General features: G+C 42.3%; 2 protein-coding genes across 6 annotated transcripts in view; both read left to right on the top strand.

Annotated features, from left to right (window-relative positions):
• Positions 1-811: 811 nt before the first annotated feature.
• pak2b (p21 protein (Cdc42/Rac)-activated kinase 2b) lies at positions 812-11,631 on the top strand. 4 transcript variants are annotated; one of them, XM_024258949.2, is made up of 15 exons: positions 812-1,159; positions 2,060-2,274; positions 2,349-2,455; positions 2,640-2,790; positions 3,633-3,664; positions 3,748-3,864; positions 4,944-5,076; positions 5,380-5,443; positions 7,539-7,587; positions 9,599-9,711; positions 9,808-9,925; positions 10,023-10,122; positions 10,210-10,406; positions 10,577-10,714; positions 10,812-10,898. In XM_024258949.2, exons 2-15 carry the CDS (start codon positions 2,085-2,087, stop codon positions 10,896-10,898), a joined length of 1,596 nt encoding a protein of 531 aa, XP_024114717.1. In that variant the 5' UTR covers positions 812-1,159; positions 2,060-2,084. The 4 variants fall into 4 exon arrangements, with proteins under 4 accessions (XP_024114717.1, XP_024114718.1, XP_024114719.1 ...); XM_024258950.2 differs by lacking the exon at positions 812-1,159 and adding an exon at positions 1,275-1,641; XM_024258951.2 differs by lacking the exon at positions 812-1,159 and adding an exon at positions 1,868-1,959.
• A 130-nt stretch (positions 11,632-11,761) lies between these two features.
• rpp21 (ribonuclease P 21 subunit) overlaps positions 11,762-13,210 on the top strand; it is a 4,703-nt gene continuing 3,254 nt past the window's right edge. For both annotated transcript variants that reach the window (XM_024258955.2, XM_024258954.2), the window contains exons 1-2: positions 11,762-12,167; positions 12,235-12,335. In XM_024258955.2, the coding sequence (XP_024114723.1) occupies positions 12,111-12,167; positions 12,235-12,335 (158 nt within the window). In that variant the 5' untranslated portion in view covers positions 11,762-12,110. The remainder of the gene's footprint in view (positions 12,168-12,234; positions 12,336-13,210) is intronic.

The raw sequence follows: 13,210 nt of genomic DNA, 5'->3' as shown, positions 1-13,210 counted from the left end.
GGCGGGGCTAACATGAAGGACCAATCAAAATCCAAGAGGATGGTAACTTCAGTCCTGGTGCATTCACTGACTCTGTGAACTGTGATAATTACGGTCAGAAAATTTCTGTTTAGTCTGTACAATCATAGTCTGAGTTTGTCCCAAGGCTGGACGTCCAAAATGCTGTTCTAGCCCATTCAAAGCGCCATCTTGGAGGGTTACATACAAGCATGGAAGACATAATAATCACAGTTCTCATAGTCAGTGAATGCACCAGGATTGAAGTTACCACCCTCATCCATTTTGATTGGTTCTTCGTGTTAGCCCCGCCTCAACGGAGCCAAAAGTGTTGAAATTTTCCGATTTGAAAACAAACAAACAAACAAAAAGAGTTGAAAGTGAAAAAAGGTTTTGAAATTGAGTTCTGAGTTTTGAAACCCAAAAAAACAGAACATTTGAAGCTGAAAAAAGTTTATTTTAGAATAGCAAAAAGTTTTGGACATTTTACATTTTTTGGGCCAAACACCAATATTTTTTTCAAACTGTTTTATTTGGGTTTCATATAATATTGACCCAAAAATAACTCCATAGAATTGCATGTTGAATTGTAAAATGTAAAATACATTTTATTGGGATCTTGCTACCAAAATATTACAATACTTTAAAAATGTTTTTTAAACTTTAATGTTAAAATATTTCCGATTGAATGGGGTTTTCACATTGAAGAGTATACTCTACTATGAATTTTCAAACTGCATGACAAGGCGCAAATTGAAACGTCGCATGAGAATTCATCATAAATTTGAATGATGAGTGAGATCTATCCACATATGAATGTCAGAATGTCGTGGGTTCGTCTGGACTTGGGCCGTGTGTTCCGGCCTCAGACAGTCTGGTTCTGGCTCCATTCATTAGCGGCGTGTGGTTGGGTCCGGGGCTGGGCCGCTCCGCTCGCTAGTTCCGCTTCCCCTTCGCCATCGCGGACTCAAGGGCCGAAAAGACACATGAAAAGTTCTACTGTAAATAGTTAATCATATTTTGATGTGGGTACTGGAGTGACTCGTGTCCCTGCTGGGCCCTCTGCGACCGCGGCAGTGGTTTTGACGGTCCTGTTAGAGTTTCCGCGCTGACAAAGTTCGTCCAGGAGTCAAGTTCTAGTCAAGTTGCTTCGGAATCTCCGGTGAGCTCCGATGCTTCTGTCGCCTCCGCTAGCCTGCGAATTAGCTCTTGGAGGCGTAAATCTGCACCCTCACATCTTTTCCTTTATTCTGCTCATTGTTATCAAGACTTTTTAGGATCATGCTAACTTTTTAACCCGGACTTAAACCGGGTTAAAGCAGCCCCGCTGTGGTAGCAGCTAACTATTTGTGTTAGCTAGCACACTTGTTGGCCGGGGAGCTGCAGCTAGCGTTAGCCGGCTAGCATTAGCCTGTTAGCCGCCCCTCTGCTTATTCTTTTGAAGGACATTTTTATTACACACTCGTGAAACGCTCACGTTCAAGGAACGTGGACCGCTGGTGCTGAGCAGTCATTTTAGGGTTTAACCAGATCACTTGCGGTTCAGTTCCGACTGCTTCACACGGAAGAGAAGAAAATACACTTTTGTCTTTTATAGCTTCGTTTGGTTTTGTTCTTGGTGCTTCTCCAGTGACTCCCAAAAGGGTAAACTAACTTAAACCAGTTGCTTGGTCTTTAGTGTCCTGCAGCATGACGTCATCGCTGGTAGTTATTTGCGATCTGCGTTAGTTAGTTTTTTAGTGTGGCATTGACTGACCCAGAGGAACAGAGTGGTTTCAGGTTGTTTCCAGCAGCACGTTCATTACCTGAACGGTAATAGTGTTGTGCTTACTCTCCAGGTTTGCATTACAGCATTCTAATAACTTTGCTGTGGACAGGGATCACTCACTCCTTGTTGTGTGGTTGACGTCTTTCTTTAGACGGCTGTTTGCAGATTTTCATGGTAAAACTGTAGTTTGTCAGGTTTGTGTTGGAGTCATTTGATGCTTTTTTTGCGCACAACGGGGTTAATCCTGCTTCTTACACCTGTGACCTGTGGTGTTCACCTGCTTTATTATTCAAGTGAGGATCACAACAAGCTCTCCGGAATGTGTGATAACGGAGACCCTGAGGATAAACCTCCAGCCCCTCCAGTCAGGACCGGCAGCACCATCTTCAGCACCAACGCTGGCAAAGACTCACTCGTGGGGAACCACAGCTCCAAACCTCTGCCGTCTGTTCCTGAAGAGAAAAAACCTCGCAATATGATGAAATTCATCTTTTCGGGGCAGGAAAAGAGTGAGTTTTCTAACATTTGAAAGAGTCAAAGTTAACTTTTGTTATGGAAGTGTCATGAAGATGGGTTATTTCAGGTGGTAGGAAGAAGGACAGAGATAAAGAGCGACCAGAAATCTCCCCACCGTCAGATTTTGAACATACCATTCATGTTGGATTTGACGCTGTTACCGGGGAGTTCACTGTAAGTATTTACATTTTCTTGTTAAAATAATCACCACTTTTTAAAGCCTGGCAGATTTTAAAAATTGACCATCTTTAGTGTTATGTGTTTTATTCTTATATTTTGACAGTTTTAGATGGGCATAACAACAATTACACACACCCAAAGCAGGACAGCATTTACATTACCTGTTTGTTTTGTGCAGGGTATGCCGGAGCAATGGGCTCGACTACTCCAGACCTCAAACATCACTAAGTCAGAGCAGAAGAAAAACCCACAAGCTGTACTTGATGTTCTTAAGTTCTATGACTCGACAGACAACGGTCGACAGAAGTACCTCAGCTTCTCGTCGTCTGGTGAGGGCCTTCATCAAGATATTATTGTCTGACACTTTTACTGCCTGACCATGAAAATACCAGAAAGGTAAAGGACTCCTGGCTTTGAATTCACTGTTTCTCAGTGGGTTGAGCAGTTGGTTGTTTTAGGGTTCAAATCCCAGGCTTACCCCGGGCTTACACCGCTATCACCACGGCTCCATTGCTTTTTGGGAGTGGACTAGCTACAGCCGAATGCTTACACTGGCTGCTGCTCCAGCCACAGCCTGTGAAAGCTCAGCCCAGACAGAGTAGTGCTGGATCTCTATGATCAGCTTCTCCTCGTCCATGGTTATGACTGACAACGCTGTGCTGCAACACACTTTGAGTTACACGAAAATTACGTAATGTTTACGACACGCTGAAACCGGCAAGTTCAGCGGAAAGTTCGGTTTATTTTGAAAATATACCGGATGCACTTTAAATTCGCTCGCGTGATTTCCGGTTTAAGTCGTGAATAGCCCCAACTTCACAGAAAGTGATGACGATCAGCTGCGCCGTCCGTCAAAATTTGAACCAAACGAAAAGCATTCGCAGCAGAGGTCAGTCCGCAGACGCAGGACGTGAACGCCTGCAGTGGAAGTTTCTCTCTCACTTTTAATGTTACGAAAAGACTACGGCGCACGCAACTGAGCTGTGACACTAGCAGTGTAAGCGAGGGGTTAGAAGTACTTGTAACCTTAGACGAGACACTTATACGCTCTTGTCTCTCTACTGTTGGAAAGTTTAAAGTTACTTTGGATTTGTTTGCCAAATATAAATGAAAAACTAAACTTGTAAACCTTTTACCGTCATAACTAATAAGACTGTTTTCTGAATAACAGAAAAAGACGCATTCACTCCAGGACCTCAGTCGGTAAGTATCTGCTCTGTCTGTCGTCCTGTTCATTCCGGTTGATTTCACAACCATTAGCTGACTCTTGTTTATATTTGAATCAGCCCGTCAAAAAAGGAACTGAGCCATCTTCTCCAAACATTAAAGATATTGATGATGACGACGATGACGATGAAGCTCCCCCTCCTGTTGTGGCACCACGACCAGAACACACAAAGAGTGTAAGCTAACACTGATCCAGTGTTTTCTTAGACATGATACATTTTTCTTTGACAAAAATTACAAGGCACACCAACAGGTGAGAATGACAAAAAAACTCTTTGGTCTGTATTAATGATGAACCCAATGACTGTATATGAGAACTGGACAGAGCAAGTGTGACGTCATCCATAAAAAATGTTTATTTCCGCCTCCTACCAAATTAGGTTAATTCAGTCACCATTTGTAGCCAGATGATGTCAGTGAGCAGTGATTGGTCCGAGTTAGTCTGAATTGACGTTTCTATGGTAACTGCAGTCGCCAATCAGGAGTGATCTTATTGGAAGGCCACATCTCTACCACTGAAAGCAGGCTACACCAAATCTATCAATCAATTATACTTTAGTAATCACAGAGGAAACTGGTGAAATCTGTCAAACCTTTTGGGGGAGGGGGGCACCACATGCTTTTACTGAGGCATCTGATTGGTCGGTTTATAAACTTGAATAACTTTCAATAAATAAAAATTATCACGAAGAAAGAGGATTATCAAGATGTTAAAAACTGTATCAGATCCAGAATGTTTATCCTGACCAATAGAATGACGAAGTAACAGCTGCACCACCAAACACAATCTTTGTTGGAACGGAGAGAGAAACCTTCTGAGCCATGAGGACGTCTGATTGGTCAGACTGATGAAGATAGTTCATGTGGTTGAGCTTTTTCCAAAATGAAAGCAATTGATCAAAGTTGTAGTTAATTGTGATGCAGTCATTCTCATCGAAGAATCTTGAATAGAATCAAATACAGAAGACAGTCTTTTATGATTGTATTCCTAACTGCTCAGTGAGAAACCTGGTCCTCTTTGGATGAACACAGAACTGATATCTTGGCTTGATAAATGTTTTTACATCAATTAGGTGAAACTGAATAATCTTTCACATCACACCTGACCATCTCTTACAGCCCACTGGTGTACCACAGAACACTGTTTGGAAACTACTGCTTCGTTCCTATCAGAAACAATCTTTTTTTAAATAATTGTTGAAATAGTTTTTCACATACACTATTTTGAGTGGGTGTGTTTTTAAACTGTTTTCAGGTTTACACGCGGTCTGTTATTGAGCCCATTCCTGCTGCAAGCACAGGTCCTGATGGAGATGTGGCCTCCAAGGCTGCAGACAGACAGAAAAAGAAAAGCAAGATGACCGACGAGGAGATCATGGACAAACTGAGTGAGGGGAAAAAACACCTTCACAGCATATTAGTAGCAGTGTGCACATTACTAATAAGTCGAATGTTTCACTGACACATGGATATTGCCCCTTTTCATATACGTTTGGACCAGACCTCCTGTAGTAATGGAAGAATACCAAATATTTTATTTTTTGCTGCTTTGTTTTCAGTTTGCGGTTTAAGCTGAACATATTATATATCATATCTATCACCTCTCACGTTTTCATTACCAGTATAAAAAAGCAGTTACTCTGTTGGCTTCCATTGGACCGTACCATTCATGGATGTCATGTGTTTTACAGGAACAATAGTGAGCATCGGAGATCCCAAGAAAAAGTACACAAGATATGAAAAAATTGGTCAGGGGTGAGTACCGATGTTGACAAGAAATGCCTGCAGACTGATTTTTAGGAGGGAAAAAAAGCTGTGTTGAAGTGGCACTTCTAAAAAGACAGAATGATGAGTGTTAGAGTATGACTGGAAGTACTTTCGTCATGCACCTGTTATTATAGGGTTGGAGCACAACATGAGTCTATGCAACTTGTTCTTAGAAGTTAAAAACTTTGTGTTTTAGAATCATGACATGATAAGTAGAATCCTGTCATTTAGTAATTATAATTGGAATGTGATTACTTAGGGATTTCATTCTACACACCATAACACAACATACCCTTTCCCACCTCTAAATATGGAATGAGGATGATTTTTATTTTAAGAAAAAAAAAAATTGTATTAGTCAAGAAAATAGATTCCACAGCGCTGAAAAGCACTTTGTTTTTTACAGAGCACAAAGTTGACCATGACAAGTTATGGAAACTACGCTTATGAAAGGGTTCTTGTTTTCCTTGAATTCTTTGAATGAATTTCAACTTTTAAAGATGTTTGTGCACAAATGAATATTTTAATATTTTAATAGTCGAAAAATCACCAATTATTTTTTCCGATTAGTCGACTAATCAGCTCATGCGCAAAGTGGATGTAAAGCACACATCTTAACCATCATTTGGTTTAAACTAAATAAAAAAAAAATATATAGCATTACCTGTGATAATGGCAGTGTGAATGCTGTAAGCTGAATTTGGCAGCCGAAAACGCTGAAGTTGATTCGCCAGCTAAAATATTAGTTAGATGCCAAATTAGCCTAAGTTAGCCAAAATAGCTAGCATGCAGCTGAAATAGTTGAACTCCAGATTAGCCTAAAAATCCTTAATAAATGCCAAAATAGTCCAAAAAGCTGGCAGAATGCTATTTTAACTTTTAACTTTACTACATTCTGATTGCTTATAATTAGAGCTGTCAGGCGATTAAAATTTTTAATCGCGAAAATCGCATTGTCGATAGTTAACTCGCGATTAATCGCAAATTAATATTTGGCCTTTTTTTAAGGAAAAAAATGTGTGCTTCGTGGAATTTAGTAGTTCTACATTAATTATGAAAACAAGAATGACAAAATTAATAGTTTTCATCAGAAATACTTTATTTTGTAACATTGTATTGAGATAAACTTTCTTAACAATAAAAGGCTGTAACATAAAATGCCTAACAAAAGCCCAAGTGCAAGTGAAGGGCATTTTAAATTCTAAACTTCAATCAACGTTCAGTAAAATAAAATAAAAAACATCAAAATAACATTTCCATAACACTTTCATGTTCATTTTTTTGTCAGGACCAAATCTTTTCCTCCTCTGGTGAACTACAGTAATCAATGAATAGAGATTTATCATTTCCAATGAACTTTTGTTTTTTAAAACATTAAAGACTGAGAAAAGCGGGATACTCTGTGGATAGTTTGACAGTCTGTTACTGCCGCCGCATTGTAGCGACGTGTCCAGCGGAGCTCACCGTGAATATGCCGGCAGACAGACCGCTATGTTGGGGCTGGATCACGCTGAAACCTCCAGAACATTTAAAACGTCCCCCGGTGCGCTTGCTGTTCGGAACGTCGGGGGTCCGCAGCTCTTGGGACGCGGCGCCGGACGCGAGCCGGTACCACCAGACGTGGTACTGGACGCGAACCGGAGCCGGGTTAGGGTGCAGGAGCTCTCCGTGTCCTAGCGCCGGGCCGGTTCTAGCTAGCAGCTCAGTGGTTGGAGACCCGCCTGTGATCCAGTGAGAGCAGCTGGTGAGTTGGAGGGCGATGAGGGACGCCTGCACGTATGAGAAAATCCGCAGTTAATGCGTCAAAAAAATTGTCAGCGTCAAGCACATGTCAAGTTAACGTGTAATTAACGCGACAAATCTGACAGCCCTAGTTATAATATACAGTAATGACTAATCGACTATTAAATCAGTCGTCAACTATTTTAATAGTCAATTAGTCGTTGATTAGTTGACTAATCGTGGCAGCCCTACTGTGCATCAACTTTTTTTTTTTTAATCAGTCTTTCTCTTTGTGCAGAGAAATGACAAAAGTTTCTTAAAATGCTGCCAGGCTGAGCTACAAATGTTGCTGTATTTGCAGGGCATCAGGAACAGTATTCACAGCCATCGACGTTGCGACGGGACAGGAGGTAATGCACTACAAGGGAAAGAGCTTCAATAGGAATAACCTTTACCATAAAACCTTTACTGCAATAATCTCACCTTGAAATTGATCAGATGTTGTAGTTTTTATCCGTTTTAGATTTAGACGAGATAGTTCATTCATTTATTTCCTTTACTCATATGGACCAGGTTGCGAGGCAGAATTCAAAGTTAAAAATGTCCAGACTTTTTCTTCTCGGCCACTTCTTCCTCTGGAGGAATCCCAAGGCATTCCCAGGTCAGCTGAGAGGTGTTGTCTCTTCAGTGTGTCCTGGGTCTCCCTCGGGGTCTCTGCATGGTGGGACATGCCTGGAACACCTCCCTGGGTGGACGAGGCATCTAAACCAAATGCCTGAGCCACCTCAACAAGCTCCTCCCGATAGTAGAGGAGCAGCAGCTCTCTCCAGGTGACCAAGCTCCCCCCTACCTCTAAGGGAGCCCCAGCCAGCCTACCGAGGAAACTCTTCTCAGCCCATTGTGTTCTGGGCCACATTCTTACTGTCATGACCACAGAAGAGAGTTGGAACAAAAATCTACTGGTAAATTGAGAGACTAGCATGACAGCCAGTTCAACTACTGGCTTTTCACACCAAGCTTCTGCTCCGGTCATACAGGGACCGGACCATGTAGCTCAGTATGGCTACCACAAGCACAGAGCAGCTCCCAGATCAAACGCCTTCTTCAGTTCCACAAAACTGGTTAAGTGGTTAACTGGTTAAAAACTGGAAGAGCATTTTCTGCAGAATAGGGGTGTCAGACTCCATGCCTCGAGAGCCGGTGTCCTACATGTTTTCCAACCAACCATTGAAGCTTCAGGCCAGATCCAGGTAATCAGCAGCAGACATGGCAGGATTTCTTGAAAACCAGCAGCATGCTGGTTTTCAAGGACTGGTTTTGGACACCTCTGATGTAGTGTGTAGAACTGTATTACAGTTCCAAGACCAAGATAAAATCCAGACTGTTGTTACTGAATCTGAGGTTTGCGTATTGGCTCGACTCTTCTCTAGTATTCTGGAATTAATTTTCCCAGGCAGGTTGAAAATGTGATTCCCCAATAGTTGGAACACATTCTGGGGTCCCCCTGATTGAAAACTGGAACAACCACCCTGTCTGCCAGTCCAGTGGTACTGTCAACTAACTGCCTTGCAATGCTGTGGAGACGTGTCAGTTAAGACAGTCCAACAGCATCCAGAGACTTGAGGCGTTTAGGGTGGACTTCATCCATCTTTGGGGTCTTGCTGCTGATGTGCTTTTTCAACTGCCTCGGTGACTTCAGAAGAACACAAGATACTCTGAACCCCTCTTTGGCTTGTAGGCTGAAACCATAGAGACCTACCCCCCAGCAGAAGATAAAGAGATACAACACTCTTGTTCACCAATAAGACCTCAACACTTGTTGGCTGAGCTGGGGGTCGTGGCTAAGCCCACACTGGCCCACTGCCTCTCACCATGTTTAGACAGGACCTCTTGACAAAAGCTCTAGCTCCTTGGTTTCCAGAGAGGTGAAGTTCCATGTCCCTAAGGCTAGACTTTGTGGTTATCCCACTGAGGCCCCCGCCGTCATGCCCAGCACAGACTACATTTCTCTGGCCCAGTTTGAGCTTCCCTGCAGGAGAGCTAAGCTCGACTGGGAAAAGCCCCAGCCACCTGCTGCTGACCTGCAAGTTCCAAACCCGGGCCTGGCTCTGTGGCGCGGCCGTGGTGATGTCAAAAAAGGGGTTCTGATCCGCTCTCTATCTGACTGGTCACCTATGACTTTCTGCCTCGGGAGATCTTGCCAGAGGCGCTTCCCACAAACTTCTTAGCCTTTATAGGAATCACCTCAGCTCTCAAACCTCTCCGCCATGGTCCACAGAGTGAACATGTATTTTAGTTTTAAATGATCCCACTTGTGTCACTTGATTGGGTTCAAGAGGCAAAACCAAGATGGTTTACATTTTTAAAAGAAAATGATCAACTGTACTAAAATATTTAAGAACTGGCATTTTCCATTTTCAGGTTGCGATTAAACAAATCAATCTGCAAAAGCAGCCGAAGAAGGAGCTCATTATCAATGAAATCCTAGTGATGAAAGAGCTGAAGAACCCCAACATCGTCAACTTTTTAGACAGGTGAGGGACCTTCTGGCTGCAGGGCAACAGCTTTCTGTTGTCTGAATATTGACCCTTCCCTTGAAATGAACTGTATTTATTTATCATTCGTATCAGTTTCCTGATGGGGGATGAGCTGTTTGTTGTCATGGAATATCTTGCTGGTGGCTCCCTGACTGATGTCGTCACTGAGACTTGCATGGATGAAGCCCAGATAGCTGCTGTCTGTCGAGAGGTGTGTTTCATTGTTTGAGTGATTTCATATCGTAGCATAAATCTCACTTTTATAGAACAAAATTAATTCTACTTCCCCTCTGCCTTCTCTTTTTCAGTGTTTACAAGCTTTGGATTTCTTGCATGCAAATCAAGTTATTCACAGAGACATCAAAAGTGACAATGTCTTGCTGGGAATGGATGGATCCGTGAAGCTTAGTAAGAAGTTTGCTCGAATTATAAGCTAGCAACTGCAACAATCACTGCATTCAATCACTACAACTCCTATCTGTGTTTCTCCAACAGCTGATTTTGGCTTCTGTGCTCAGATTACTCCAGAGCAGAGCAAACGCAGCACCATGGTTGGTACACCTTACTGGATGGCTCCAGAAGTTGTGACCAGAAAGGCTTATGGACCTAAAGTAGATATTTGGTCACTTGGTATTATGGCCATTGAGATGGTTGAAGGAGAGCCCCCATACCTGAATGAAAACCCACTGCGGGTGAGTTCAGGGTTGTTGTTGTTGTAGAACATGTTACCTGAAGTCCTTACAATTGTCTGAAGAAGTCATACCCTTTATCAAACAAATCCACAAGCTTAATGTGACTCCATGCAAATGTGTTGTTAAGCAAAGCTACACGGCTCACTTCTTGACGTTGTCGTGTTTTGCAGGCTTTATACCTGATTGCTACAAATGGAACCCCTGAGCTTCAGAATCCAGAGAAGCTTTCCCCAGTTTTTCGAGATTTCTTGAACCGCTGCCTGGAAATGGATGTAGAGAAAAGAGGAGGAGGCAAAGAGCTTCTGCAGGTTCAACTTCCAGCCATTGGGTTTTTCTGTTCATGAATCATCCCTCTGAAGTTTTGGGTTTGGTCTAATTTTCCTCTTATCAAATTGTGCTCCTCAGCATCCATTCCTGAAGCTGGCGAAGCCCCTCTCCAGTCTGACACCTCTCATCCTGGCTGCCAAGGAGGCCATGAAGGGCAGCCGTTAGCAGAGAGGAGCAGCTGCACTGCCCTCCCATGCTGTGCAGACGTGCCAACCGTTTAGATTTTTGTGCCAGACAATAGACTGTGTGACTTGCCTCTCTTGATGTATCAGCCTTATAAGCCCTGACAAACCTCACTGTGAAGAAGACCAAAAATCAAGAGCACAACCCCACAACTGTCCACATGAACTCTGATTTTATCTCGTCTGAAGACCAGTCAGACTGAAGTGTATCGTCTCAGAGTCGGGCATCGATGACTTTGTGCATCAAGGTAGGGCTAGGCTTGTATTTAACGTGGAATGAAGAAGACGCCTAGTTCTGTTTAGTTTTTTAATCAGCTGCCTTAAACAAATGCAAAACGTGTCTAATGTATTGTTGATTGTGTCATGTCTCCTTTCCTGTGATTTTTACTACATTTGTAATTTACCTTTTCTGCTTGTCTTAGTTCTTTTGATACTTGAATTTCATTTTAGTTCCCCTTTGGTCTATGAAGTGTTTCGTTCTCAGAGCACTTGTTATTTCTTTACTGATTCATGTGTTATGGACGTTTCTGTTTTATAGGAAACATTTCAATGCATCCAGCATGTGCTGATAGTGTTCTCTGACCGGTCCACTGTACCATTTCTAGTCCCGAATAGTCCGACTCCTCATCCCAAAGGCGCACCTTACTGGCCATTAAAACTTTAGATCGACAGGGTTTGTACTCTCTTTGCTATTGATATTAAAAAGGAGTATTGTATGTCCAGTCTGTCGTTTCTTTAACCCATGTTAAGGGCTGGTAAATCAGTCCTGCTTTTTCCCATCTCTACCTGCTCTTGCTGCCTACAGTGGAACATACCTTGTCCAGGTAATCAGCTATAAGGAAGTCAAAACAGGAGTTCAGTCTAAAGGGCTGGGTTTGTATACTCTTTTAATAGGTGCTCATATCCACAGTAATTAGTTTGGAGAACAGTGAGGACGCCACACTGAAAACTGGTGCGCTTGAACAAGTATGACGTGTTACCTTTAGGATCTGGGCGAGAAATTGAGTTATCTGTGTTTTTTTTTTTTTAATTACCTGTAGTTTCACTCATATGTTTCACTAACATCCCAGCATTGATTCGTGGGCTTTTATTTTGAAGGATCTCCCCGGATGCGCGTCATGTGGGTCACGTGCTACCTCCTTCGAAAGTACAGTAAATCTCCGACCGGGATTCGGTTGAGTTGTCTCTGTTAGTGATGGCTCTTCAGTTAAAAGACAAAGAAGCTCACCAGCGACTGAACTACCTGTACCAGGTACGGAGACGCTGAGCACGCGGGCGTCGGTCAGGTCTGCCTCCCTCACGCTGTGATGTCTCCGCAGGCCGCTCACTGCGTTCTAGCGCAAAACCCGGAGAACGTGGAGCTGGCGCGCTTTTACTGCTTTACACAGAAGACCATCGCTCGACGTTTGGTTCTCAGACAGTACGTACTTTAATGCTGCATCGAGCATTGTCAATGGCGGGGTTTTATTTTGGAGACCAATGTAACATTGCGTCACTTCCTTTGCAGTTCATACATGTTCTCTCCCCTTCATTCACTGGCTGCTCTGTGTTGAACAACATCACATGCTTCTAATATGACCGTCTACAGGTCCGGATGAATGAGTTCCTGTGATAATGCTCCACTGAGCCTCATCTGTCCGGAGTTCACTCAACAACTGGAACCACAGCAGTGAATAACTTCCATCACACACATGTGTGTTGGGTGAAATCTACCATAAGAAAAATGAGGAGTCTTTAGGAATCGTTGTGCAGAAGCTGCACGTTTGTGTGTTGACCTTCATGTGTGTTTTATAGGGCTGGGAATCAATAAAAAAAAAAAATTAACTAATCAATTGCAAAACTGGTAAAAAAAAAAATATATTTCTCCTTTTTTTAGTTTACAGTATTTGCCAACCACTTAATATCTGCAATAATCATAATATGAAATTACACGCAAAATTGTACATTTACAACGTTTATTTTTAATCCTTTGGAACACAAGGGGTCTCCGCTTTTGTCTATATTTGAAATATCTGTGTTTTCTATTTGAAAGACTACCTGCTGCTTATTTGGTATCATTTTAATGAGCACAACCTCTCATATGTGACAATACCTTGTTTAGTCATTTTTTTCATGTTATTTTCACACACTAGACATAAAATCACATGCACAATGCAAAAACAGAAAATTCAATCTGGAAAAATGGGATTCATTTTGCTGTGGAAACCCCCAAAATTAACAAACTTTTTAAACAAAATAGAATGAAAGTTTTGGTTGTAATTTTATAAAAACACCAAGAATAAATGTAAACAAACT

The sequence above is a fragment of the Oryzias melastigma genome, linkage group LG4 (assembly GCF_002922805.2).
Source record: "Oryzias melastigma strain HK-1 linkage group LG4, ASM292280v2, whole genome shotgun sequence".
Taxonomy (NCBI): Eukaryota; Metazoa; Chordata; class Actinopteri; order Beloniformes; family Adrianichthyidae; genus Oryzias; species Oryzias melastigma.
This window is presented reverse-complemented; position numbering and strand designations above follow the sequence as displayed.